The sequence below is a fragment of the Sciurus vulgaris genome (genome assembly GCF_902686455.1).
Source record: "Sciurus vulgaris genome assembly, chromosome: 2".
NCBI lineage: Eukaryota > Metazoa > Chordata > Mammalia > Rodentia > Sciuridae > Sciurus > Sciurus vulgaris.
This window is the reverse complement of record NC_136462.1, coordinates 2,420,216-2,447,538: the sequence shown is the minus strand read 5'-3', so window position 1 is coordinate 2,447,538 and position 27,323 is coordinate 2,420,216. Positions and strand designations below refer to the sequence as shown.

Genomic DNA, 27,323 nt, shown 5'->3' with positions numbered 1-27,323 from the left:
GGGCATGGCTTTGGCTACGAGGAGGGGGAGCCACCTGGACCCAGGTCTGAAGACCGTGGCTCTGCCCTGGGCCATGCTGCCCGCTTGCAGGGGAGAGTGGAGGCCAGGTGAGGGGCAAGCCTCACCCAAGTGCTCATCCTCCTTCTTACTACCGAGGAGGTACCACTTTACAGCTGGGAAAATCGAGGCTCAGCAGGGTCACAGCCCAGCTGAGGTCACCTGGAGCACAGGAGGACTGGCCTGGTGGATGGGTACGCTCTCCATCCCCTGAGGCGGGGAAGAGCAGTCTCCCAGGGGAACTGCGCGGGACACCAGATCCTGCCGGTTTGACAAGGCTCTCCTTGACCTAGAGGGAGAGTGAACACGCCAGGGAGTCCCGTCCCTCTGCCTCCGTGGGGTGAGCTCCCCAGACGCCCAGTTGTTGATGGGGGTGGACCTGGAGGATGTGGGATGGGGGCAGGAAGCTGGCAGTGAGCTCCGGCTGGGGGGGACGCATTCCTGCTGTTTCCTAGACCCCACCCCATCTGCGCCCACCGGGAACCAGGCTGGCTGGCTGGGCAAAGGGCCGGCCAGAGTGTCGCAGGCGTGGGGAGACCCCAGCAAGCGCCCTCCTTGGCCGGGGCGGGCGGGCGGGGCCTCCCCGGCGACCCCACCCCAGCCCGCCCCCCACGTGGCCGCCGGCGGGCGGGGTGGCGCCTCCCCTTCCTCCGTCGGGCCCCGCCCGAGCCCGCGGGAGCCGGGTCTGACCGTGCGGAGAGCCGCAGTGGGACTGGCAGCCCGCGGCCACCGACCGGCCACCGACCCGCCCCGGACGCAGCGCCGGCCGCGCCACCGCCCCCCCGCGCCCCCACCCGGTAAGTCCGCGGCCCCGGGCGGTTCAGGACCCCGGGGTAAACTGAGTCCGGGAGGAGGCGGGGGCGCCGGGAGCTTGGAAGGGGACTCGGGGCCGCCGCGTGTGCGCCCTGAGTGGTGGCGAGTCGGCCCGCGGCGCGGGCTGTCCGGGGACCAGTTCTGGGGCCTCGGGCGGGGACTGGGCGCGCCGGCCTCGCAGGCTCCGCACGCCCCGCCCTGGACTGCGGCCCGGCGCCGAGGTGCCGCCTCAGCGCCCGCCGCCCGCGGGTGGCGGGCCACGACCTGGGGCAAGCAGTTCCCGCCTCGCGGCTGCCACATCCTGACCATGAATCAGCCACAGTTGAGAGAATAAACTTCAACTCCGGGTCGGTGCCCCGGTGGCACCCAGGCATGGGCGGGTCTGCGCCCCCGCCTTGACGGCTGGCTTTCGCCTGGGCCACGGGTGGGTGCTGGCCGGCCCTAGCACAGCCGCTGCCTGGCCTTGGGGAGTGAGCCCCCTTCACAACTGGGATTGCTGGGAGTGGGAGCGGTCCTTAATGCTCCCTAGCCCCACCTGTCCACCTCCTTCCTAGGGAGGGACCCCAGGAGTGACCATGGCCTTGGGAGGAAGGCCAGTTGACTGTGCCCCTACCCAGCCCACAGCGGTCCCTCGGGAGGCCTGGGTCTGTTTGATCCTCCAGCCACCCAGGGCTCCAGGCTGCACAGTGGCAGTGCCACGCCCCAACTGGACAAACCAGAGTCAGAGTGGCACAGGCAGCCTGCACCCAGGCTAGAGTGCGGAAGCTCCCTTCTGCCTTCCTTGCCCCTCACTCTGGCAGTGAGACGCCGGCAGGACCCTGCCTTCTCTGGAACTCAGGTTCCCATCTGCTGTGAGTTGGGATCCGTGCCTGAGGAAGTGGGGAAGGCAGACCCCGAGCAAACCTCCCTTGGGGTGCCGCCCAGGGCAGGAGCCTCCAGGGAGTGAACATGGGCATTTGGTTGCAGGGCCCGGGTCTGAGGCCTCCCCCTGCCCCTGTTCCCTCAGGTCAACAGTAACTTTCTGTTAAAAAGCCTGCTCGACCCAGCCCCGCTGCAGGCACCAACGCCAGGGTCTGCCTCACAGCCCTCCGCAGGAGCACAGAGCTCCAACCAGCAGAGGCCCCCTGGCAGGCAAAGGGAGCACTTCCAGGAGGACTGCAGGGCCAGGAGCCGCTGCCCTCTGCGGACCAGCCCCACAGGCTGCTGTGGAGGGCTCTGCTCCTCCATGACGTGGCCACTGAGCAGCAAAGAATTAACCCTCAGCACCCCCCACCTCCACCCGTGCCTCCCCCCACCCCCGTGTAGGTGCTGATGGCTGTCAGCTAATTACACACACCGCACATTCTGGGATCCAGCCTCCTACCTGCAGTAGACTCCACCTTCCATCAAAGTGCAGTTGTTTCCCAGGCTGGGAAAGTTTCAGGGTTGTGAAGGCCACAGGAGGACAGGGGATTCTCTGCGGGTGTGGGCAGGGTGGAGCTCCCCAGCCCTGGGAGGGGTAGTGGGTGCTGCCCGAAGCAGGCCAGAGCCCAGCTCCTTGAGGTGCCTTGTCAAGGACCCCATGGTGGGAGGGATAGGGCCCGACTCTCTGCTGCCTGACCTCTCCACTGCTTTGGTCTTGCACACAGCAGGAGTCTGATAAATGCACATTCGTGGCCCAGTGGGCACAGTTCATTGAGGAGGGCGTGTCCACTTCTGTTTTCAGAGTTTGTGGACAAGGCCAGGATAGCTGGGAGGCAGAGGCCAGAACAGCCAGTCTGAGGGGCTGTGCCTGGGGAACACACAGAGTCCAGGACAAGGAGGTACGCCCAGGTGTATTCTCTGTCACTGGAGTTGTGAGAGCAGCCCCAAACATGTGGCCTCTTGTTCGAGGCCTTTACCTTGCAGCTCACTTTAGTAAGGAGACTCCTTCCCCCAGGTATTGGACAGGCTGAGTCTTGAGCCTGTTCACAGCTTCGTCTGTCCAGCACCTGCGACCTCCAGCTGACCACCAGCTGTGCATGAGCCAGCCAGGGAAAGCGGGGGCAACTTGTCTGTCCCCTACAGGGGCTGTTGCAAGTACACTCTTATAGTACCTTTCTAAGGTGGTTAAGTAAAAAACAGGGCTGGGGTGCTGCTCAGGTCTCCCCTTTGCCTCTTAGCCCCCAAGAGCTGGCCCAAGCCTGGCCTGTCTTCTCACCACTCATGGCTCCTGAGTGGGGTCTGTGTGCTGAGAGAGTGAAGGGCAAGTGGACCCACCTGCCCCCTTCCCACAGCTCCATCTGGCCCTCACACCCTGAGTACTTCAAATGCTGTCCATTTCACAGGTGAGAAAACTGAGGCCAGAGGTATTGGGTTATAGATTCAGGGTCATCCATTCTGGCAGGAGATACCATAAAGCCCTGTGGGCATCTGCCCATGGACCACTCCCCACTGTGGGAAAGTACCCAGCACTGTGCCAGGTACCCTGAGGCACTCACTGGGTCAGGGCGAGAGGACTGGCAGCCTGTGGAACCCTACCATGCCCAGCCTCATCGCTTCGCATGGTCCACAGATGGGGCCCGCTTGGGGGCCAGGTACCATAGTCCTGGAAATGGGAGTGCTTTGTTCTGGTCAGGTAGTCCCCACAGGGTCTCCAAATGGTGGGAGCAGGGGCAGGCTCCCCATCTTTCCCCCGTTGTGTGATTCCAGAGCAGTCTAGGCAGATACAGCTGCACCAGTCCCTGGAACTGCTGGTTTATCAGGCACTGGGGTCCTGCTGGCAGGTTGGGGGTGGGGTCACAGCCCGGATGGGAGGACTGAAGCCAAGGCCCCTCTCCAGCACTATCTGAGGACAGAATGGCCATGGCCTCTTTCCTGTTCTGCCTGTCTGTCCCCCCAACCCCTGTGACTTCTCTCAGCTTCTCCTTGCTACAGGAAGCAGAGGGGTGCAGGGTAGCAGAGGGGGCAGGATGGGACTGGGGAGTCTACAGGGGAAGGCCAGGCGGGGCCTTGTCAGCCTCCTCGCCCTCATCTTGCTCCCCTGGTTTGCTGGCCAGTGACAGAGGCCTCTGCAGGCACCCTGGGCAGCAGACCCCCTGCCAGCAGATGGCCACAGCTCTCTCCACTACCCCTTCCCTGATCTGGAGCTGGTCTGAGTACGCCAGGTCCAAAGCGAGAGGGGAGGCAAGGCGTGGCCTGGAGAGCTGCCCCCTCCCCTGGGGCTCTGCCTGGGGCCAGCCTCAAAGTGGAGGCAGGCGCCTCCCCAGGCAGGGTGTGGACTGTGCTGCCAGGAGACCAGTCTGACCCGGCCCAACACGGAAGCCCTTACAGGACAGGAAGCCAGCCAGGAAGACACTTGGGGAGGTGGAGGCAGGGTCTGCTTTCCATTTTGCAGATGGTGCCACCGAAGCCCCACTTCAGAGCTAGGGTGGAGACCAACCCAGCACGGTGGGTCAGAGAGTGGCAGGTGTCCCAGGTGGACACTCCCCAGTGGCAGCTTCTCTGCCTCTCCTCCGAGGACCCATTCAGTGCTGTGGACAGATGCCAGCCTCAGCCAGGGTGCCCCCAACACACACTCTGCCAGGGGTTTCTCTGTGCTGAGCTTGATCTTGGCCCCTGTCCAGTGGTGGACATGTCCTGGAAGTCAGCCTAACCAGCTGCATGAGAACTGCATCTCGTGGCCTCAGTCTTCCCATCTGTGCCTGGCCCTGGGCTGTGGCCTCCATGTGCAGCCTGCCTCCCCCGCCTTCCACGTGCCTCTTGTCCCCATTCTGCTCCAAGTACAGCTTGGCACTGCCGCCTGCGCCCAGCAGCGGGGGGGCAGGCGCTGCCTGTCCCCGCCTGTCTGCCTCCCTGCGTGCACAGATGTGAGCGGCTCGAGAGCAGGATTCCCATGGGGACCCCCATACTCAGAGGGTCCAGGCGGAGGGTGGGGTCTGAGGAGGCAAGGGGTCAGCCTGGTTCTGGTCCTTGATGGCCAGGTAAGCCTGGGGGCAGTACTGGGTGAACTGGCCGAGGGCAAGGGCCCCGGGCTCCCTGGAGAACCCCTGGCCATTTTACAGGTGAGAAAACGGTACAGAGTGGGCTGGCGTTCTCGAGGGCCCTGGCGCTGACGCTTCCCACCAGGATGCATTGGGCTCAGGATCTCACCCACCAGTCAGGCTGCCAGGTCTCCTGGTGCTGGTGCCCAGGGACAGGAGCCTGGGGGCCTCGAGCTCTGTCCCAGTTCACCTGGTTGTCGAGCAGGTAGCAGGCCTTGTGGATGTGGGCAGTCAGGGCCCAGTCTTTTTCTGTAGTTCCGGGGCCACAAGTGACAGGCTTTGACATGCTTGTCCCCAGTTGAAGGCAGGAATAGGAGATGTAGTGGGTCGTGCGAGGCACCTGCGCACCACGCCGCAGGGTCCCTCCGTACCTGGAACCAGAGCCCAGCACCTGCCCTGGCCACACCGGGGAATGCGGGCTGCCCCTCCCACACCCGGTCTGCCTTGTTCTGCTCCTGGGTGGGCAGCCTGGTACTGGGACACTGTGGGAGTCAGGGACTGCAGGCCCTGGCTTGTGGAGGACAGGCTAGGGACGGAACACTGTGAGGCCCAGAGAAGCACTCAGTGGTCAGAACTCGAGTCTTGAAGCCAGCCTATCCCTCCCTGGGGGACAGCAGGGAGACCAGAACGGACATGGGTCCTCTCAGAGGAGGCATCTTTAAGTGACCTGGTCTTGGGGAGAGGATCCAGGTAGGCATCCTGGGCTGAGCCTGGGGTCTTCATGGCTACCTGCCCCTCACCCAGCGCAACCCCCGTAGGTGGGCGGAACCTGCGGCCAGGTTCTGAGGCCTGCGGCACACCAGACCACAGTCATCCCAGCACTGCCACTTGCAGGGCCTGGCAAGTCCCTTTGCCTCCCATCCTGAACCCCAGAACTGCACCCCTGCACTCTGCATTCACTGATGGGGCCAGCAGCAGCTGAGGGCAAGGCCTTGTACCCAAAAGTGCTCTGACTGGCAGCCACAGTCTTTGTCATTGCCCCACGCCTCTCCCTGGCCCCAGACTCTACACCAGAACCCAGGAAGGTTGGAGAGGCCCAGGCCCTCAGCAAACCCCAGTGGCCCTATTCTGTGCAGCTGGGGAGACAGGCCCAGAGAGGGCCCTCTGGTGACAGTGGGAGCCTAAGGCACCCAGCCCTGCATTACCTTGGAGCGGGTGGGATGGGATGCCCAGCTTCCTGGTGTGAAGGCCTCTGCCTTCCTGACCTCCTCTGGCCCTTGTGAGCTGGGCTCTGGAGGAGGGGACTCCGAGGCCACCCCAGCCCCTTCATGGAGTCCCAGACCCACAGTTCTCAGCACAGGCAACCCTGAGTCAGACCCTCCTGCCTGGGGCACAGGGCAGGGCAGTGCCCACCGAGCCCCAGCAGGCATTTCCTGTTTACCGATTCTGTTGGCATTCAGCAGGTGTCCTGGTGACACATCACAGGCACGTGGGTGGAATCCTACCCAAGGCCTCCTGCTCCCGTCCTTCTGGTTTTGGATGTGACGCTGCCTTGAGAGCCTTCCCACAGCCCCTCCTAGGACCCTCCGTCCTGGGCTGCGCACCACAGTGCTTCAGTGGGGCCCGCCCTGCACAGCCTGAGCTCCGGGGCTGTGGGCTCCCTGAACACCGCCACGCCCACCCTACGTGATCCAGGCCTGCAGACATGCAGACAGCCTGGTCACTCCTCCACCCTTTCCCGAGGCCTGTGTGCACAGGACCCCTACGTGGGCGGAACCTGCAGCAAGGCCCCTCGGGCCTGCAGCCTGGTGGGAAGGTGCTGTACTTGCTGAGTCAGGCTCAGGGAGCTCACATTGTGGTAGAAGGGAAGTTGATGGGGTCACAGCAGGACAGGCCCAGCTCCGGGGGCTGCCCCTGAACTCAGGGAGCTGCCAGGAACGCGTGCAGCTCTGGAGAACCGAGGTTGCCAGGCAGTGGAAAAATTTGGGCTTTTGGAGGAGCTAAAAATACGATGCGGCAGCCCCTGCCTCCCAGTTCCGGAATCCCGCTCCTGCCGTTTTCTCCACCCACCCCTGGAAGACAGGCTCCCTCCTTCACCCCCTCCCCAAGCCTCCACTGGATCCAGGCCCAGAAGCACCCCAGCCCCAGGGCTGGCACAGACAGGTCCCCTCAGAGCTGCCTCCCCTCCCCAGCCACTGGCCCCTCTCCAGCTCTCACCTGCCCCCTCTGCCTCGACGTCTCCTGAGCCCCTTGGACTGGCAGTCCTTGCAGGGATGGTGGAGCTATCTGAGGGCATGGGGACCCCCAGCCTGTGCCATATGCAGGGACCCTGTGGCTGGCTCCTTGGAGGCAGTGGCTGCAGTGATCCTTGCTGTATGGGTGAGGGAGCTGAGGCCCGGAGGTTAAATGGCTCAGCAGGTTCCCCAGAGAACCAAGAGCCCCACTGCTGGCCTGCTGGAGGCCAGTTGTACTGGGTGGGGCTTGGTGCCCACCTTGGCAGCCTGCCCTCTCTGGCCCAGTTTCTCCATCTACTCAGCAGGGGCTGGGTAAATGGTGCCTGAGGTCTTTCGGGTCAGCTTTGGTCCTGCTGCACATCCACCAGCTCGGCCCGACAGATGACTACTGGGCTTCCCTTGAGTCAGCACAGCTGCTTGGGCGTGTGGGGTGCAGGCAGCATCTCCAGTCCAGCCTGGCCAGGCATAAGTGGAGGAGGCAGACAGGAGCCATACCCTCGAGGTGGCCCAGGAGCCTCTTGGCCTTTGTCCTCTCCTCCAGAGGGCAGGTCAGCCCTTAGATCTGGGCTGGCCCTCCCAGGAAGGAAGGAGACCAGGCCTTTGGGATCCACAGTCGGAGCTGGGCTTGGCCCCTCCCGGTGGAAACCCTTGCTGCTAGAAAATATAGCGGCTCAAGAGCCCTGCCAGTGCTGAGCTGGAGCTCCAGAGCCTCAGGGGCTCCGTCCGAGACCTTCCATGGCAGTCCCACCCACTAGAGGGGTCTCTGGGGGCATATGGGACCTTCCTGAGTGCCCTGACCTTCAGCTGCCCGAGGCCCTGAACCAGGTGCTTGGGCCCGCACAGCTGGGGCCCTGCAAGTGCTCTTGGATGTGAATTCCTACACACCCCACTCCAGGGCACCTAAGCTGAAGACAGTCCTGTGTTCTGGCTTGTGCCAAGCCTCTCTGGGCCCCTGACACTCAGCCTGAGGACCAGGTGGGGCTGGAGGGGGAACGGCCAGGTGTCTGTGGACCGTGTCAAGGCAGATGTGAGAATTCCTGCACTCCCCCTCTGTCCCCTCTCCAGTTCCTTTGTGCGGATCCCGCTGGGTCTCACTGTGCCGATGGAAAACAAAGGGGCAGAGTAACCTGTCCAGGGCGACTCGGTTGGTAAGCCCAGAGAGCGGCTCTGGAGGCTTCCGTGTGCTTCCCATGGCCTAGTGCACCTGACATCCGTAAGCTGGGTTTCCCCTGCCCCCCACTGAGCCAGTGCGCAGCCACCTGCCTACGGGGGCCCACAGGGGCTGTGTATTTGGAGCTAGCTGTGGAAGGGGGTTAGCTACCACCTCTTGTGTTTGGCAGAGACCTGAAGGCAGGTAGGAGAGGGAGAGAGCTTTATAGTTTTTTTCTGTAGAAAAAAGGGAAGCCTCAGAGATGAGGTGATTGGAGGCTAACTGGAAGTGGGGCATCCTGCTGCTTAGCGGGTTTGTTGTTCTCTGGTTGGTCCTAAGTTGGAAGCAGGCACAAAAATTATGGAAACTGTCATTCATTAACCAGGTGCCAGCTGCTGGGGCCAGCTGCCGCAGGGCTTGTGTGACTTTTGGACTGGTTGCTACAGATTGTGGGTCAGAGCTCCTCATCAGTTGCTGTTGTCCCTTTGTGTACTCAGCCGCATCCTGCAGAGCTGGAATGTTTCTAGGGGGACGTCCCTGGCCCAGGGCCTGGCCCCATGAATGGGCATGTCCCAGAATGAAGTTTAGTAGCCTGGCCAGTGTCATAGAGGGAAGAAAGTGCTCTCACCCCGGCCTGGGGGTGTCCAGCTGAGATCCCTTTCCCAGCCGGGCCACACCCAGCAGAGCCCTGCCCCAACTTGCTGTCCCTACACAGGGCCAAGTGAGGCATGGCCCACCGTGTGCAGCTCAGTCCGAGGATGTGGCATGGGGCCAGAACACACCTCCTGGCCAGATTCTGCCCCACAGACTGAGGGGGCTCCTGACGATCAGGGTCTTTTGGGGAGGGAGCTTCTAGTCCTGGGGATGGTGGGTGCCCCGGGCAGGGAAGACCAGAAGTGGCAGAAGAGGCCGTCCCAGGTCTGCAAGCATGCTGACTTTTGCATCTGGGAGGCCTGGAGCCTGATGGGGCAGTTCTGGGTGACTGCTGTCTCTGAAAGTTCAGGTTCTTTTGCACCACGGTTTCCTAGGGCTCCTGGCTGGAGAGGGCACTGCAGACGCCAGAGGCCTGGCCTGGGAGAGTTCATGCTCCATCCACTCTGCCTGTGCCAAGTGGACAGGAGCTCTGGCCAATGGAGGCAGAGGGTGGGTGGGGAGGGAGGGTCCTTTCTAGGAGCCTCCTCAGGGTGCCCGAGACGTGCCGAGGCTGGCAGTCTTGCTGTTTGTGGCCCTGGGGACCTGAGGCTGCCTGGGAGGGACAACGGCCGAGGCTGGCAGAGGACTACCGCGATGAGAAGCCTGAGGCCGGGCTCAGCATGGGTGGGCAGAGGTGGCCGCAAGGTCTTGCGCATCTGGGTAAGTGGACAGAGGGACGGGGCCTGGGGGCCAGGCCTGGGGGCTGAGGTTAACATGTGGGTCTCAAGCGGAGGGTCTGGGCTCCCCACACTTTGGCCCAGCACAGGACCTAGACTGAGGAGCTTTCGGGGGGCTGGTACCCACCCAGAGGGCCCCCTTGCTGCCCGCAGGCCAGGGGTGTCCACACCTATGGTCTCCTAGGGCACTCCAGCCACCAGATGCCCAAGAAGCAGGTGAGGAAACCAGAGGCTCTGATAAGATTGACAGGTGGAGGGCTGCTGGTGGCCGAGCTGGTCCACATGCATAGGACAGCCCTCCAGTCTATGCCAGGTTCCCACCAGAAGGCCCTGCAGGGCAGCTGGGTAAGCAGGGGCGGGGGCCGGGGCAGGTGGGTGCTCCAAGGTGTTCACCAGGGCCAAGCCCAGCAGCGCCCCAGGGTGAGGGAGGCACTGGGCCCCAGAGCCTGCTGGGAGAGACGCCTGGCTCTCTCCCCCTGTGTAGCCACAGTCTCCTGGGTGACCTCAGGTGGTCCCTCTGGTCAGGGGTCTCCTCTCTAGCTTACTGGCTGAGGGAGTACTTGACGTGAGGCTGTACTGGACATTTAGCAGACTCGGGGTCACCAGCTGTGGGGCTGTGGCAGCCTGGGGCTGCCTCTGTCCCCCCAACCCCTGTCCAGTGTAAATGCCTGCCATGTGAGTGGGGCAGCTGGGGTCAGGTGGAGGGTGCAGGCAGGTCCTGGGCCTTTGGAGGGGCCTAAGGCACAGTGGGGCCGAGTTCCACCAAACCTGCCCCCACCACCCGCTGCACACTGCGGTTCTCAGGGGCTAAATATAAGATCCAGCCGTACATGGCTGCAGAAGGGCCTGGGAGGCCCCTGACCTTTGAGGCCTGTTCCCAGGGACTACGGTAGGGACAGCGTCACAACCAACAGGGCCCAGGCAGGGGTGCCCTCTGCCTGCTGTGCTGGGTTCTGCTTTGGGGAAGGCCTAGGCTGGAGCCAGCCTGTTGCCCGTGAACAGGTGCCACTGTGTGCCCAGCCTCTGCCTGCGCCTGTGTACCCTCCACCCATCACAGCCAGACTGAGGCCTGGGGAGACCCGCGCCTCCTCCCAGCCCCGCCGCTGAGGCCGTGGGTGGCCCGGGAAGCATGCAGAGAGAAAAGGGCGCTTTGCTATGTCGCCGCCACTGCCCCGTGCTGTTCTAGCTGGTGGGACCCCCACAGCCTCCACTGGGCCTCTTCCAGCCCTCCCGGGTTCCAGGTCTGCAGGGACACTGCTCGTGAGGGCATGGGGAGCCTTCCCAGCTCACCAGGGCGTCCACCAGGGTGTGAGCCCGAAGCATGATGGGAAACTGAGGCAGCAGAAAGTGGTATCCACATGCCACCAGGGGCGGAGCTGGACTCCAGCCTCTCCCCTGGCTGGGCTGACAGCCCCGTCCTTCTTGGTTCTGCAGTTTGGCAAGATGTCGGTGAAGGAGGGAGCCCAGCGCAAGTGGGCAGCGCTGAAGGAGAGGCTGGGGCCGCAGGACTCGGACCCCACGGAGGCCAACCTGGAGAGTGCTGACGCCGAGCTCTGCATCCGGCTGCTGCAGATGCCCTCCGTGGTCAACTACTCGGGCCTGCGCAAGCGGCTGGAGAGCAGCGATGGCGGCTGGATGGTGCAGTTCCTGGAGCAGAGCGGCCTGGACCTGCTGCTGGAGGCGCTGTCGCGGCTGTCGGGCCGCGGTGTGGCCCGCATCGCGGACGCCCTGCTGCAGCTCACCTGCGTCAGCTGCGTGCGGGCCGTCATGAACTCGCAGCAGGGCATCGAGTACATCCTCAGCAACCAGGGCTACGTGCGCCAGCTGTCCCAGGGTGAGCCAGGCCGCGGCGGGCCGGGAGGAGTAGGTGGAGAGCCGGGACCTCAGGCCGCCTCCCTCCCTCCATCCTGGACTCCACCAGCCCTGTTTTGGCTCCATTTTGGGCTTCAAGCCCTGGTTCTCACGATGTCCACCTGAGTGGCCCCCATGTGGGCTCCACCTGGCTCCTGAGCCTTTGGACCTTGGCCCATCACAGCCCCAGGTCTAGCCCACTCCTAAGGCTATTGCTGTCCGTCAGCACCTTCCACAGCGCCCCCCCCACCCTGCTGTGCCCCCCTTCTACCCCTAGAGGACTTGTCCTTCCCGGCAGGCAGCCCTGGCCTCTGCCTCCTACTGCTTTCCACCTTTGTGGACCCCAAGTGCTACTCATGGTTTGCGTCTGGCCCCAGGAAGTCTCGCCAGGCTGTGGCCAGACTTCATTCTGACCCTCTGTGAGGCGTGATGGACAGTGGTCTCTGTGTCCCCTGCCCCCAGATATTCTGCTCCAGGTAGCACTCAGACAGGCAGGAGCCTGTGTGGTGAGCAGGCCAGAAGCCACCCATCTCTCGTCCAACCAAGGCCCACACCAGCCTCAGCCCCCTGGCTAGCCCCTCCATCAAGCCCTATGGGCTGGATAGCTGAGAGACACCTCCAGAACTTTCTCAGTTCTGGAGATGGGGTCGAAGGCAGAGGTTCATGGGGAAAAAACACTTTCAGGCTATCTGTTCGGAAGGCATCTGGTACTGAGTTTGGAGAAAACTGGGCACAGAGCCAGTGACAGAGGCCATCCCAGTTCAGCCTCAGCTGACCTTGGGGATGCTGGGGGGTCACCTTCCCCTTCCTTTAGAGTTTGGCTCTGTGGTCTTGGAGGCAGGGTCCAATGGCAGGCGAGCCCTGTGCCAGCACCTACCGTGGGCATGGGTGAGCACACAGCGCCCCCTGGTGCCTACTTGCCAGGCCTGGAGGGAGTTCCAGCTGGGAGGCAGGGCCCTGGGTCAGCAGCGTGGGTGAGAGGAAAACTGGCCAGGGAGGGTAGACAGGGACCCATGCTGCGCCCTCACCTGCAGCCCTGGACACGTCCAACGTGATGGTCAAGAAGCAAGTGTTTGAGCTGCTGGCCGCCCTGTGCATCTACTCACCCAAGGGCCATGCACTGACCCTGGATGCCCTGGACCACTACAAGGTGAGTGTCCCACTGGGGCCGGGCGCAGGACCTCCCGGGAGCGCACTGACCCTCGGGCTCTGCAGACGGTGTGCAGCCAGCAGTACCGCTTCAGTGTCATCGTGAAAGAGCTGTCTGACAGTGACAACGTTCCCTACGTGGCCACCCTGCTCAGTGTGATCAACGCTGTCATCCTCGGTCCCGAGGACCTCCGCACCCGAGCCCAGCTGAGGAGCGAGTTCATCGGTAACTGCCCCAGCCCGGGGCCCTGCTGCCTAGGCTGCTGGCTGCCCTTCTGCTGGCCAGACACCTGGTGGGCCTTCCCAGAGGTCCGTGGGCCAACCCAGCCGGGGCCACACTTTTCACACCCTGGGGAGGAGGGACTGCAGAAGGACCTGCCCCACCCCAGAGCCAGGTGGGGCACTGTTACAGAATTGGGCCTCAGGTCACAGGCCTCAGAACTGGATGTCAGCCTCCATTTAGAGGCTTTCTGGGCAGTGGAGGGAGGCAGCTGGCCTGGTCCCTAATTGCAGCCCTGCCCATTCTGGCAGTGACCACCATGGTGTGTCCAGCATGTCACCCCACCTCTGGAGCCTCAGGACCCTAATGTCCTGTGAGGCGGGCGATGCACGTAGTGGAGTGAGCAGGGCGGGGTGGTGAAAGAGTTGATATCCGAGGGCCAGGAGACCCGGGGGCGCAGAGACAGCCTCCAGACCCTCCCCACCTCTCCCTTTTCAGGGCTGCAGCTGCTGGACATTCTGACCCGACTGCGGTGAGTCCCTGCCGTGGCTGGTCCCACTGGCTGCCCTCTGCTCCCAGACCGAGCCCACCTTCCCTGGTGTCCTAGCGGCCTGGCCCCAGCAGGCCTCTAGCTGGCAGAGGTGGCTTCCAGGCTGGCACCCAGTCCAGGCACAGTAGGAGACATTCAGGTAGTTCGGACACAGGACAGGGCCCCAGATGGTGCCCACATACAGTCACGCCCGCAGCTTTTCATCCCTCATCTGAAACTCAAATGCGGTTCTAGTTCCCGACCCTGAATTCCAGCCTTGCCAGGAACCTGCTCAGCCAAGAACCCCCATCTCAGCCTTCGTCAGGCCCACACTTAGGGTGGACTCCCACCCTGGGAAGTCAGCCCAGGCGCCCCAGGAGGGTATGGTGCTGTCCAGCTGGCCTTGGGCAGAGCTCTGCAAAGTCAGTGGCAGGCCATTTGGTGGGGGACTGGCCTTGCCCGCTGAGGGCTTTGCTCATTGGCCAGACTGAGGTGACTGGCTTCACCTGAGCCCAGTGAACTCCCAGGTCCTCCTGCTCAGGGCAGAAGCCCAGCCCCCAGAGGAAGGCCTGCGCTTCCCCCTCAGGAGGACTGTGCTTCCCTTCAGAGGGGTGTGGAGATGCCCAGGTGGCCAGCCCAGCAGGGCACGGGGCTTAAACCTGAGCCTACCTCAGCCCCTGGCTGCAGTGGCCATGTGTCAGCCGCAGGGCTGCCCAGGAGCCTTACCCAGTGTTCTTGGGTCAGCAGAGCAGGAACAGATGTGCAGTAGGGCCCTGGGCTACCCTGTCTTGCATCCCTGGACACAGAGCTGGTAGGAGCAACAGGTCAGCTTACCCTGGTCCTTCTGCCTCAGAGACCTGGAGGACGCTGACTTGCTGATCCAGCTGGAGGCCTTCGAGGAGGCCAAGGCAGAGGATGAGGAGGAGCTACAACGTGTGTGTGATGGCCTCAACATGAACAGCCACCAAGAGGTCTTTGCGTCCCTGTTCCACAAGGTTTGTTGGTCTGGGCCTGGGTCCCTAGGGTCAGACCTCAGCATGACCTGGGCAGATACGCATAACGAGGGTCACACTCCAGCGAGCAGCAAGGGAGGGGGCTCGGAAGTGAGGCAGAGCCCAGAGCAGGCAGCCTGGGAACAGGCTGATCCAGAAGGACTGGACTGCCCTGAGTTGACCATGCTATCCTGGACCCAGCTGACTGGTCACTGTCGGAGGACTTTAGGGAACTTCAGGGCCAGGCCAGGGTCTAAGAGACTGAGTCTGAGCTGCACCCAGGCCCTCTTGCTCACTGGCCCTGCACCATCCACGACATCTGGAGACATTTTTGGTGGTCACTCCTAGGTAGGGCATGCTCCCTTGCCATTTAATGTCCCACGATGCACAGGCCCCAGTGTTACCAGTAACACCAGGAGCCCTGTCTCCGAGTTGCTTGTCACCAGGCCTTCAGCTCCGTGAAGCGAGCAGTGGGTCCGGTGCCCCAGCAGACAGACTGGTGGCATCAGCCTGCCCAGGGCAGGGGAGGGCACTGCCACTGACCGGCCCTTGATCGGCCCGCCCCACTCAGGTGAGCTGCTCCCCAGCGTCGGCCCAGCTGCTGTCAGTGCTGCAGGGCCTGCTGCACCTGGAGCCCACCAGCCGCTCCGGACAGCTGCTCTGGGAGGCCCTGGAGAGCCTGGTGAACCGGGCTGTGCTCCTGGCCAGCGATGGTGAGCGGCTGGGGGCCAGGCAGGCGTGGGGGACAACCTGGTGGGAAGAAACGGGTCCTAGGCCACATGGGGGTGCCCACCCTGACCCCTAACCCATCCTTTCTGCCCCATCCCCTGGCTCTCTCTCTTGACCCCAAACGTCTCCCCCGCTGCAGCCCAGGAATGCACCCAGGAGGAGGTGGCCGAGCGGCTGCTGTTCAGCAGAGGGAGGCCCCGACCCACCTCTTTGGACAAGGCCCACAAGAGTGTCCAGGCCAACCTGGGCCAAAGTCCAAGGGATAGGTCCCCCCAAAACACTACTGCTCCCCTGGCCAGCATGGGGAGCCAGCAGCAGGCAGGAGCTCCTGCCTGCCAGCACACAGTCAGCATCCAGAGCCCTGAGCAGCTAGCAGCGCCCCCACTCCCACCTGCAGCCCCCCTCCCCAGCTCCAGCCCTGGGCCCCTGCCACCCCCACCCTCCCTGCCGGGCCTGGAGGCTGTGTCACCCCCAGCACCCCCTCCACCCCCACCTCCCTTGCCTCACCTGGGGGCCACGTCTCCCCCAGTACTGCCCCCACCCCCGCCTCCCTTGCCAGGCCTGGGGACCACTTCCCCTCCAATACCTCCACCACCCCCACCTCCCTTACCAGGACTAAGGCCCTCATATCCCCCAGCACCCCCTGTGCCACCTCCCTTGCCTAGCTCCATGCCCCCACCCCCTCCTCCACTCCCTCCACCACCACCGGGAGTGGGCTGGGGCCCTCCTCCACCTCCAACCCTGCCTGCGGGCGGCGTGGAAGAGCTCATTGTGGCCCACGTGGACCACAGCCTGGGCTCAGCCTGGGTCCCCAGCCACCGCAGGGTCAACCCACCCACACTGCGCATGAAGAAACTGAACTGGCAGAAACTTCCATCCAATGTGGCCCGAGGTGAGGCTGCAGAGCCCAGAGGCAGGTGCCCTCCAAGGTGCTGGGGACGGTGGTGCAGCTCTGCACACGTGCCTGCCAGGCAGGTCCCTCTGTGCTGTGCCCACTCGTGCATGGCCACAGCAGCCTGGCCCCTGCTCTGGGCTCAGTTCCGTGTGGTTTGGTGTGGGGAGGGGGAGGCAGAGGCCACCCTCTGGTCCTGTGGGCTGTGTGTATCTCTAGTGCTACAGCCCATGCCCAGCCCTGTGCATGGCACCCTGGGGCCTGGGTGCTGATGCTCAGAGACTAAGGCCAGACAGGCCAGGACATGTGCCACACGGATACATGCATGTGTGTTCACATACATGCACAGAGCAGAATAGCAGCCAGGCACTTATTAAGCACCTGCTGTATGCTTGACCCAGGCTGGGCTCCATGCAGGGCCTTGACAGCCCTCAGAGGCCTGGACCCAGGCCCCCAGGCCTGGAGTGGGTGTGAGCCTGATGGTGGCACCCCCTCCTGCCCCTCACTGCAGAACGCAACTCCATGTGGGCAACGCTCAGCAGCCCTGGCACGGAGGTGGTGGAGCCCGACTTCTCCAGCATTGAGCGGCTCTTCTCCTTCCCCACAGCCAAGCCCAAGGAGCCCACGGCCGCCCCAGCCAGGAAGGAGCCCAAGGAGGTGGGCAGGGGGCCAGGATCGTCAGGTTCCCATGCCACCCTCTGGGTCCCACTCATGTGTGGTTTTTCAGGTTACTTTCCTGGACTCCAAGAAGAGCCTGAACCTCAACATCTTCCTGAAGCAGTTTAAGTGGTGAGCCTCACCAGCCAGCCTGGCCCGGCAGCACCCTCTGGCCACTCTGGGGCAGTGCATGCTCCTTCCCCAGGGCAGGAGACCCTGGAGGCCACCAGTCCAGGTTCTTGAGGAAAACGGCCTGGAGTGTCCCCAAGGCTATGGACAAGCTGCGGCCAAGTCACATGGCCCTGCCTCCCAGCCCCCAGGTTCTCTGCTGCAGCTCAGGTGCTGACCCCTGCCAGGAGCTCACTGGATGACCCTGAGCTGTCCTCACCCACCCCCATACTGACAGGGAGAGTGAGCCGTCAGGCCCTAGCCTCATTACCATGTGACCCTGGGCAAATGGCTTGCCCTCTCTGCGACCCCCTCCCCTCACCCTTTCAGCTCCAATGAGGAGGTCACCGCCATGATCCGGGCTGGGGACACAGCCAAGTTTGATGTGGAGGTTCTCAAACAACTCCTGAAACTACTTCCAGAGAAGCATGAGGTGAGCTGGGACCCTGGCACCCAAACAGGTGGGGAAGGGAGGGTCATGGGGCAGAGAGGTACCTGCTGTAGGTGGTGCAGGCTGGGAGCCACCCAGGACACCCTCCGGAGGAGGAGGACTGGTGTGCACGTGTACCCACACCCGGCCTCCTCCCGGCAGATTGAGAACCTGAGGACATTCACAGAGGAGCGAGTCAAGCTGGCCAATGCTGACCAGTTCTACATCCTCCTGCTGGATATTCCCTGGTGAGCAGCCCACCCCAGCGCCCAGGGAGGGAGAGGGCAGAGGGGGCCTGGAGCAGAGGGTCTGGACAGCTGTCTGCTTGCCAATGTCACTCCTGCCCCACGTCCCTCGCACAGTCCCTCAAAGAGTAGAGGGAGTGGGTGGACTCTGGGGCCTCACGAGGGGATCCGGGTCTTCCTGAGAAGGCCTCTGCATGACCAGCCCTCCCTGGCTGTAGGGGAATGGGCTCTTTCTCTAGGTCCTGACTGTGCCCACCTCATCTTGGGGCAGGCCCTAAATGAGCATGCGGAAGGGGGCCAGGCCATGGGACCCCTCCTCTACTCTGTCCACCAAAGCCAGAACTCTGCCCAGCGAACTCTGGGCCCTCACACTGCAGAGCCAGGCAGGTGTCTGGGAGCCTCCAGGCCCTGACCCCTGCTCTGCCGGGCCAGCTACCAGCTGCGGGTGGAGTGCATGCTGCTGTGTGAGGGCACGGCCATTGTGCTGGACATGGCGCGACCCAAGGCCCAGCTGGTGCTCGCCGCCTGTGAGAGTGAGTGGGGCCGGGGGCGGGCAGGGGTGTGCGCCACAGGACGGGCCCACCACACAGGTGGGGATGGGGCCTCCGCTACAGGAGTATCGCGACAACTGCGGAGTGCCCACGGGGCCAACCCTCACCTCACCAGAGACTACCCTGTCTGCACTGTTGCCACTGCCTGAGACACACACGTGCATTAGGTACAGTGTGCATATGGTGTTGTGCACGCACAGCACAGCAAGCAGACTCGTGTGCACACGTGTCAGACACCTCAGTCATGCACGCGCCTCGGACACATGCACACACCTCAGTCAGGCATGCACACACCTCAGACACGCACACATGTGCACATACCTAAGACATGCATGCACTTCAGACACACATGCGCTAACCTCAGGCACACATGCATGCACCTCAGACACACACACACATGCCACACCCCTCAGACACATATGCATGCACCTCAGACACACTCACATGCACACACCTCAGACACATGCATACACTTCAGACACACGTGCACACACCTCAGACACACACAAGCATGCACCTCAGACACATGCACATGCCTCAGACACACATGCACCTCAGACACACATGCCACGCACCTCAGACACACACGCACACACCTCAGACACACAAGCATGCACCTCAGACACATGCACATGCCTCAGACACACATGCACCTCAGACACACATGCCACATGCCTCAGACACACATGCACACACCTCAGACACACACACATGCCACGCACCTCAGACACACACGCACACACCTCAGACACACAAGCATGCACCTCAGACACACACATGCCACGCACCTCAGACACATGCACACATCTCAGACACACTCACATGCACACACTTCAGACACACACATGCACCTCAGACACATGTGTGTGCACATACCTCTCACACGTACACACCTCAGACAGACACACACAGGCGCATGCAGATTGCCACCTCTGAGGAACGGGTAGGGGCTTGCCAGGCCATAGGCTAGGGATGCAGGTGGGATCAGTTAACCAGGGTGCAGCCTGCTTTTGTGAGAGGCACATGCAGTGGACGTCCACTCCCACCTCAACCACTGAGCCAGAGAGCTGCCCTCCCTGCCACCGAGGGTGCTTAGCAGAGAAGCAGGGCAGCCACAGGTTCCAGAAGTTTCCTCTCAGCACCCCAGTGTCCTTACTGGACGAACAGGGTGGTGGTCATCTGTCCCTGGGGTTGTGAGGGTTCAGAATACCTCCTCCCTAGAGCTCCTGAGCTTGGTGGTGAAGGGCTCATACCCACTGAGCCCCTGCCCTGTGTCCTTTCCTGTGCTGGGCTGAGCCTGGGCAGGGGGCTTGTAGGGTGGGGAGTGGGAATGGACTCCATGCCAGGCCCTGGGGCCTTGGGCCTCTGTGTCCTTCAGCCCTACCCGCCCGCAGGCCTGCTCACCAGCCACCGGCTGCCCGTCTTCTGCCAGCTGATCCTGAAAATCGGGAACTTCCTCAACTATGTAAGTCGGGGAGTTGCTCCTCAGCCCTCCAGGCCCTCAGGAGGCAGGGAGACCTCACCCCCTGTCCCTCCCAGGGCAGTCACACCGGGGATGCTGATGGCTTCAAGATGAGCACCTTGCTGAAGCTCACAGAGACCAAGTCCCAGCAGAACCGTGTGACACTGTTGCACCATGTGCTGCAGGTGGGCTTCCAGCAGGACCTACAGGCTCCGGGCTCCCTCCAGCCTGCTCAAGCCACACCATGGCCCTCCCCGGCTCGCCCTCCCTCCTGCAGTCCCTGGGCCGGCCGGGTCTCCGTCCTTCCCCAGGACACTCACCCCTGCCTGGAGTGAGGCATGTCCCAAGGCAGAGCCAGACCTCCTCACAATCATAGCCAGGCCGGAGAGGAGGATCCCAAGGCCCCAGGAGGGCCCCAGGAGGGTGCCAGGGAGGAGGACTTCCTGGCCCCCTTGCTAAGACAGCCCGGGCGGGACACACCCAGGTCCTAGCGGGGCTGAGGCGGGGTCTCCCCAGACACATCCTATTGCAGGAAGTGGAACAGAGCCACCCAGACCTCCTGCAGCTGCCCCAGGACCTAGAGCAGCCCTCCCAGGCAGCAGGGTAGGTGGCTCTCCCCATCCCCAACCCCTCAGCAGCCCAGGACCCGGACCTCAGCCCTAAACTTGGGTCCCACCATAAGGCACAGGCCAGAGCCAGGTATCAGCTCAGCACAACCCCAGTGCCCCAGGACTGGTGCCTAGAGAATGCTGACTTTCCCTTTGCAGCAGGACTTCGTGTCTGCTGTAGCCCATCCCTGTGTGGCTTAGGCAGGGAAAGGAGGCAGGCAGTGACCTGAGCTGGCTCAGCCTCTTTGAAAGGTTGGCCTTCATGATGGCCCATGAGCAAGGTTGTGCCACCCCAAGGGGCAAACAAGGAAGCTGAGGCCAGGAAGGTAGCAGCACCACCTGGAAGGGCTACCAGAGGGCAACTGGCCACTGACTCTGGTTCACACATCTCCCCAGGCTCTACTGCCCTTGGAGCTGCTCTGATCAGGCCTTGGGGACAGGCAGGGAGGGCAGGCTGACCATGAGGGGTCCGTGTCCAGTACAAACTGAAGCAAGTGCTTGCTGTAATAGGCACTGGTCCCCACGGCATGGCGCACCTCAGAGCTGACCGTCTGGCACCTAGAGTGTACGTGGTCTGAGGCGCCAGCACAGTGTGGGCAGGACCTCAGTTGTACCCTGACCGAGCCCAACCCTGCGGTGCCTTTCAGGATCAACCTGGAGGTCATCCGCTCTGAAGCTAGCACCAACCTGAAGAAGCTCCTGGAGACGGAGCGGAAGGTGTCCACCTCTATCGCTGAGGTGCAGGAGCAGTATGCCCAGCGCCTCCAGGCAAGCAGCAACGGGAGGTTGAGCTTGTGGGCAGAGCAGGGCCCGGGAGCCTCCGGGGGTGGGCTCCTCGGTCTCCTGGCTTGTGTTCCTGTCAGAGAGGGCCCTCCCGGAGCCTGGGGCCCGCCCTGCTCCTGAGACCGTGGGCCCCACCCTGCTCTTGGGCCCAGCCTGGGAGTCCCGGGTGGTGACAGAGCCCATGCCACAGGCCAGCATCACAGCCTCTCGGGATTTGGACGAGGTGTTTGAGGCCATCGAGCAGAAGAAGCTGGAGCTGGCCGACTACCTGTGTGAAGACCCCCAGCAGCTCTCCCTGGAGGACACCTTCAGCACCATGAAGACCTTCCGGGACCTCTTCATCCGGGCCCTGAAGGTGGGCCGGCCAAGGCTGTAGGCAGAAGTCGACTCTCCGTCCAGGGGGTGTGGGTGGGTACAGCCACATGAGCCAGCCCCGCCTGTCCCATGTCCCCCTGTGGCTCGGGGAAGGGGACACACCCATCTTGGGCTCACAGAGTGGCTGAGGGCTGGGGTGATGGGGCTCCTGTCTGCCTGAGCAGGAGAACAAGGACAGGAAGGAGCAACTGGCAAAGGCAGAGAGGAGGAAGCAGCAGCTGGCAGAGGAGGAGGCACAGAGGCCGCGGGGCGAGGATGGGAAACCTGGTGAGGACTGGGACCCAAGTGGGGACAGGGCCAACGGGGCCGCTTCCTCTCTCCCTTATAGCACCACCCGCCCCGGGCCTCTCCTGGGGGCTGAGAGCAGCTCTCTGAGAGTCTCTGGTTCCACAGTCAGAAAGGGGCCTGGGAGGCAGGAGGAGGTGTGTGTGATCGATGCCTTGCTGGCCGACATCAGGAAGGGCTTCCAGCTGCGGAAGACGGCCCGAGGCCGAGGGGACAGTGAGGTGGGCAGCAAGGCAGCCTCAGCAGAACCGCGGGCCATGGTGCCAGGTGAGCCACTAGCCCTCCCGTCTCCTCAGGTTCCCTTCCACAGCCCGCCCGTGCCTTCCCCTGGGGCACTGCAGGGAGGGGACAGCTGGGGCCTCTTGGGGCAGCTCTGACAGCACTGCAGGGGCTAGCCCTGGTGTGGACATCATCTGTCCAACCCCTGGGCACGTCCCAGGAGACGTGGGAGCCGGTGCCCACCACAGACATCCCTGGGACTCGGGGGACCTGAGGTGGTGGGACAGGCAGGCCTCGGGGAGAGGCCCCTATTCCTGAGGGCCACTGCAGGGACCTGGTGACATGGTGACTCATGTGGCTCTTGGATACCCTCCACTGTCCCATGCTGTGGACAGAACGAGGATGCGAGGGTCCTGTCCAGCCAGGGAAAGGCCACATGTGGGGACCCCTGAGACAGTGGAACTTAAGGGGTCAGACAAGCCTGGGGGTCAGGAAGGCCTCCCAGGGAGGAGCTGGGGTGGCCCTTCCCTGATGCGTCCTTCCATCTACAGCAGCTGCCAGTGACCCTGCACAAACCCCCAGCGGGGAGGCCAGCTGCCCTGCCTCTGAGCTGGACCCTGCTACTGCCACAGCTGGGAAGCTGCAGGGCTGGGACCTTGCGGATGCCGTGACCCCCAGCCCACAGCCCGCTGGGGAGGAGGGCAGTCCACGGCCCGTGGAGAGGCGTTCCTCCTGGTACGTGGATGCCAGTGACTTCCTGGCCCCGGAGGACACCCTGAATCCACAGCCTTCTGAGGGGGTCTGGCCAGTGACTCTGGGCGATGCCCGGGCCCTAAAGCCCCTCCAGTTCTCTGGCAATAAGGCCCCTGGGGCCAGGAGCTCACAGCAGGACACCGAGGAGCCTGGAGGCATCCAAGGCGGCCACCAGGTCAAGGAGCATGGCACAAGCCAGGTGCTGGAGGACGCAGCTGTCCGAGGCCGCAGTGCTGGCCTCCCTGCCACAGGCCCCAGTGGGGATGAGGATGAGGAGGACACAGCCCCCGAGTCTGCCCTGGACACATCCCTGGACAAGTCCTTCTCCGAGGACGTGGTGACTGACTCCTCGGGGTCTGGCACCCTCCCCAGGGGCCGAGGCCGGGCCTCAAAGGGGACAAGCAAGCGAAGGAAGAAGCGTCCTGCAAGGAGCCAGGAAGGTAACTCGGGGAGCCAGGCCAGTGGACAGGCAGGGCCACTGGCCCATGGTTGAGCTCTGCACCCAGGGCGGGTCAGACCTGCTCTGCCGCCAGCCAGCCCCTCTCCTCTCCTCTCCAGGGGGTGCTGCAGGCGCAACCCCACCCTGGAGAGGGAGTGGACAGTCCCAGGGGCACTGCACATAGGCAGGAAGCTGGGGGCCTCCACGGCCATGTCACTGTCCCTGAGCCCCTGGTTCCTGCCTCACACCCGCTCCCGCGGGGCCTGGGGACAGGGCAACCACGGCCAGAGGCTGCTGCAGGGTGGACTGAGCACGTGGCCACTTCGGGCTCAGTAGCCAGAGAACCAGGGCACTGCACCCCAGTGGCATATCCCCGAGGGCGTTGGCGAGGCCGCCTGGCCCCATGCCCCCGGACGCTGAGGCCAGCTTCCCGTGTGTGACAAGCACTGAGCGCAGTTTCTCTTGTTTGAAAGCAGAAGTTGCCCCTGGTTCTGACGCTAATGTAACAAAAAGACTGTGTGCCATCCAGTGAGGTACGTACGCGCCAGCGCCATGTGTGCCAACATGGCAGTGGCACGGGCCGCAGCCTGCTGGCCAGCCTCCTGGATGCTAATCTTGCCTCCCCCCATCTCCCGGGTGTTGGCACCCGTGGCCCTTGGTGGCGGGCTCCTTCCCGTCCTCCTCTGCCAGGGAAGGTCAGGCGACCAAGTCCCGCTTTCCTGATGCCTCATCTGCTGGGGCAGGAGGCAACCTCAGGGCTGGCCTCACGGGCCTCGAGAGGGTGGGTGGACGGGACCAAGCCGGGCTCCCTTCGGGACTCTGGGGCCTCTGTGGACACAGTGCCAGGTCTTTGGGGGTGGCTTGACCTCCTGGCCAGCAGGACAGGCTGAGGTTGTTCCTGTCCCACATCTAGCCCTAACCACTGCCCACTAACCCTGCAGCTTTGCTGATCCCGCTCTCTTGGAGGACACCTTCACCCCGAGTCTGCCTCCCAGGGCCGATGCAGCCCTGCTGTGGCTCGGGTGCTGGCCAAGTGTGTTCCCAGGGAGGCTATAAGGAGATGGGTAGTTCCAGGGGCAGACGCTGCCAGGGACGGGGTGGATGGCCACTCTGTGCCCTGTGGCCGGGTCCTTGAGGCAGCAGACTGTTCAGGTGCAGCATGCGTCAGGTTCTAGGACCCCGTGCAGGCAGGACAGCCAGGGCTGTGGATGTGCCCAGAAGGTCGAGATGCAGCGCCAGCAGCCTGGGCCCCTGCTGATGCCCAGCCTCTGCCTGAGGGAGGCAGTGGGCCCAGCCTGACCAGGAGCTCCGTGACTCAGGCCTGAGGGACCCAGGGCCTCCAGCACTGCTCAGACGGCCAATCCAGCTCATGCTGTGCACGTGCTGACGGCCAGGCCTGACGCTCAGAACTGGGCTCTGGGTGGGGGCTGCCGTGCCATGGCCAAACTGGTAGAGACCAGCAGCACGCTCCTCTTTACAGTCTGCTCTTGCCGCTGGGGCCTGCTTGGCGCTTGGCCCAGCCTCTGCTGCCTGGGGCTCCTCCCTGAACCTGGCTCCCTGGGCTAGCCGGGCACCGGGTCTCCCTCAGAGGCCAGCCTGTGTCCTCACAGCTCTTACCCAGCTGCTGCCCTGGGTGGGGGACAGTGGACGTGTGGTCTGTGGGCTTGAAGGGCTGGCAGGCACATGTGGCCCAGTCCAGGGCCGTCCTGGCTTGGTCTGCACCTGCTTGACTTCAGTGGTCCCAGAGAACTGCGTGGCTGGGGCCCCAGGGAGAAATCCTGCCCTTCCAGCGCCCCGCTCTCTGTAAAAAGTGCTTGGAGGGGTGCTTGCTGGTGAGGTCCGATCCTGCAGCGCCCCTCCAGGAAGTGTGGGCGTGGCCACGCCTAGCCGTGCCTGCCCTCCGCTGCCCTGCCCACCGGGCTGAGTCCCGCGGGCTGTCCTGAGGCCTGCCCCTCTGCACCCACCGGGTTCTCCTCAGCTTTTTTGCCGCTGTGACTAGAAGACCAAACTGGAACAGTGGTAGAGGAGCAAAGGGTTATTTAGGGGCTCACGGGGTCAGAGGTCTCAGTCCATAGACAGCAGGTGCCAGTCTTTGGGTGCCACGTGGGGCAGTGCATCATGGTGGATAGGGCAACAGGAAGCAGCTCACAGTGGGCAGGAGGCAGAGATGGACTCCACTGGCCAGATGCAGGTATCCACCAGAGCCAGGCCCACTGGTCACTCCTGCAGCCACGCTCCCCCTCCCGGAGCTGCTTAGTTAACCCGGGGTTCACTCACTGACAGGGTTAGGGCTCTCACAACCCAGGCATTTCTCCTCCAGCCTTCTTGCAAGTGAGCTTTTGGGGACAGCTCACATCCAAACCCTAACGCACGGGCCTGCCAAGCGTAGAAGCCGCAGAGCCCCCGGACACCTCACAGCTAGGCAGACGCATCCCCTTGTCCCATAGTAACACCCGGAGTTCGTGCTGGGGCCCTTGGAAACACGGTTGTCCGGAACCGGGGTGTTCAGTGTCCCTTCTTGGTCCCCTCTGCTCCCGCACCTTCCTGCCCCTTGTCTCTGCCGTTTCAGGGCCCCCTTTGCCCTGGTCTTGACGGCCTCCCCCTGTGGGGGCAGGAACCCTGGCAGAGAGCACTGGGGAGGGCCTGGGCTGTCTCCTGGTTTCCTGGTGTGACGATGACTGGCGGCCAAGGTGGCACCAGCCCTGCAGCCGGGTGACACCAGAGCCACACACCCTCAGCACCCTGCCACCGTGCGGTGCAGCCGGGTGACACCAGGGCCACACACCCTCACCACCGTGCCACCGTGCGGTGCAGCCGGGTGACACCAGGGCCACACACCCTCGCCACCCTGCCACCGTGCGGTGCAGCCGGGTGACAGCAGGGCCACACACCCTCACCACCCTGCCACCGTGCAGGGTCTTGGGGTGCTCGGTAGGGTCCTGCATTTCCATGAGGACCAGTCAGCTGCCACGCCCTGTCCTGTGCCGCTAGGTCAGCAGCCTCCCTGCTCTGAACGTCCCCCTCTCTGGCCCGGCCTGCAGTTCCCACCTGGGCTCCTGGTGGGTGGACCTGAAGTCCCCCTGAGGCCTGGCTCCTGGTGGGTGGTCCTGAAGTCCCCCTGAGTGGTTTTTCCTTTGCCGCTGCCCAACTCATCATCCCACTCTGTCTTTTGAGCAGAGGGTTTTCAAACCCAAATCTTCCTGGGGAGCCCAGGACACTACCCAACCCTAGGGTGGCACCGGGAGAGGGGTAGCTGAGCAAAGGCCCTGGACAGGAGCTCAGGGCGTTGGGGACAGGGCACTTGTGGGGTCAGCCAGGCAGGAGTCCAGTTGAGGGGACTCCTGGTACCAAGTCCTGGGGCTCTCAGCATGCAGCAGAGAGCAGGCAGGACAAAGTCCAGCACAGGGCCTGGTGGGGCAGACATGGAGAGCTCCAGGTGGGGCTCGGTGAGTGGACATGGATACAAGTCTGTGACATGGGGGCCACAGGGTCCAATCTCCGCAGAGGACACAGCTCAGGGCTCCAAGCCTCTTGTAGACATGCCCTCCACAGGGGCCTCCTACTCACACAGACTGGCACCTTCCACCTGGATGAATTTTGCTGCCACAGGGAAAGACAATGGGACCTAGGACCCAGAAGGCACCCAGAGCCATCCCCAGCAAGGCCGTTTCTTAGGATGTCATTTTCTCTTCCTCCTCACAGGCCTGAGGCCCAAGCCCAAAGCCAAGTGAGAGCCCTGGCCAGCCTGGGCACCGCAGTGGGCGGCTGGATGTGCTGTGAGTGAAGCTTTCCAGGGCCAGGCTGGGACTGGGCCCCTGAGAAACCAAAACTCCGTGCCTTACCCAGCCAGGGCCTCCCGAAGCCTTCCTGGCCATCGGCTAGAACCCAGCAGGCGCCAGCGCCCTGGGCCGGGCACCCTTGACCACCTGCACGCACTGCCGGGCGACCCGCTGTTCCAGACAACCCCAGCCCTGCCCCTGCATGTGCCGCGGGCGGCCTCCTCCCATCTGGGCCCACATCTGCCGTGGCCCAGTGCCCGGCCCTGCCTCCCACAGCTCAGCGGCTTTTTAATTGGAATGCTGTCCTGAGTCCTCATTGTTCTGAGGCGGCTGACTTGGGACAGCAAGGGGATTCTAGGCCCTCCCAGGCCAAGGGCCCCTCTGTCTGGCCACTGGAGGTAGGGAGGGGTCTGCCTATGGACACAGCCAGGCCTGCCAACACTGCACTGGACTGGCCCCAAGGAATGAGAAGGGTCCACCTAAGCAGCCACATGGTGGCTTAGCAGCCGCTGGGAGTCTCCTCAGTGTCCACCCTGTGAGGGGCAGCCTGGCCATGCCTCCTCCTGCCCCCAGGTTTGTACTGAGGAGGCTGGAGGCCAGCAGGGACTTCAACCAATAAAAAGCAAGCCTGGTCAGCTGTGA

The 27,323-nt window shown here is 63.4% G+C and overlaps 2 protein-coding genes across 8 annotated transcripts in view; one reads left to right on the top strand and one right to left on the bottom strand.

Moving 5' to 3' along the window:
* TMEM179 (transmembrane protein 179) overlaps positions 1-9,314 on the bottom strand; it is an 88,320-nt gene extending 79,006 nt beyond the window's left edge. Inside the window, exon 1 of the mRNA XM_079127668.1 lies at positions 6,253-9,314. Within this exon, the coding sequence (XP_078983794.1) occupies positions 6,253-6,267 (15 nt within the window). The 5' untranslated portion in view covers positions 6,268-9,314. The remainder of the gene's footprint in view (positions 1-6,252) is intronic.
* On the top strand, positions 7-27,323 carry INF2 (inverted formin 2). Of its 7 annotated transcripts, XM_079127661.1 has the most exons (24): positions 712-854; positions 2,576-2,672; positions 11,000-11,399; positions 12,451-12,566; positions 12,632-12,791; positions 13,284-13,317; positions 14,168-14,309; positions 14,878-15,019; positions 15,175-15,927; positions 16,439-16,584; positions 16,655-16,716; positions 17,083-17,185; positions 17,345-17,430; positions 17,860-17,960; positions 19,373-19,443; positions 19,518-19,625; positions 19,973-20,043; positions 20,696-20,816; positions 21,022-21,186; positions 21,371-21,473; positions 21,600-21,758; positions 22,262-22,903; positions 23,379-23,435; positions 26,605-27,323. In XM_079127661.1, the coding sequence occupies exons 3-23, from the start codon at positions 11,009-11,011 to the stop codon at positions 23,432-23,434; spliced, it is 3,732 nt and encodes a 1,243-aa protein (XP_078983787.1). In that variant the 5' UTR covers positions 712-854; positions 2,576-2,672; positions 11,000-11,008; the 3' UTR covers position 23,435; positions 26,605-27,323. The 7 variants fall into 7 exon arrangements, with proteins under 7 accessions (XP_078983786.1, XP_078983787.1, XP_078983785.1 ...); XM_079127660.1 differs by lacking the exons at positions 712-854; positions 2,576-2,672 and adding an exon at positions 7-107; XM_079127659.1 differs by lacking the exon at positions 2,576-2,672 and having other exon boundaries at positions 716-854.

What these genes read in the sequence shown, in the direction of transcription:
- INF2 (XM_079127655.1), top strand. Translation starts at nt 9,483, where the DNA reads ATGAGAAGCCTGAGGCCGGGCTCAGCATGGGTGGGCAGAGGTGGCCGC. An exon ending in TTGCGTCCCTGTTCCACAAG is followed by an intron (nt 14,310 to 14,877) that starts GTTTGTTGGTCT and finishes CGCCCCACTCAG; the next exon opens with GTGAGCTGCTCCCCAGCGTC. An exon ending in CTCCTGCTGGATATTCCCTG is followed by an intron (nt 17,431 to 17,859) that starts GTGAGCAGCCCA and finishes CTGCCGGGCCAG; the next exon opens with CTACCAGCTGCGGGTGGAGT.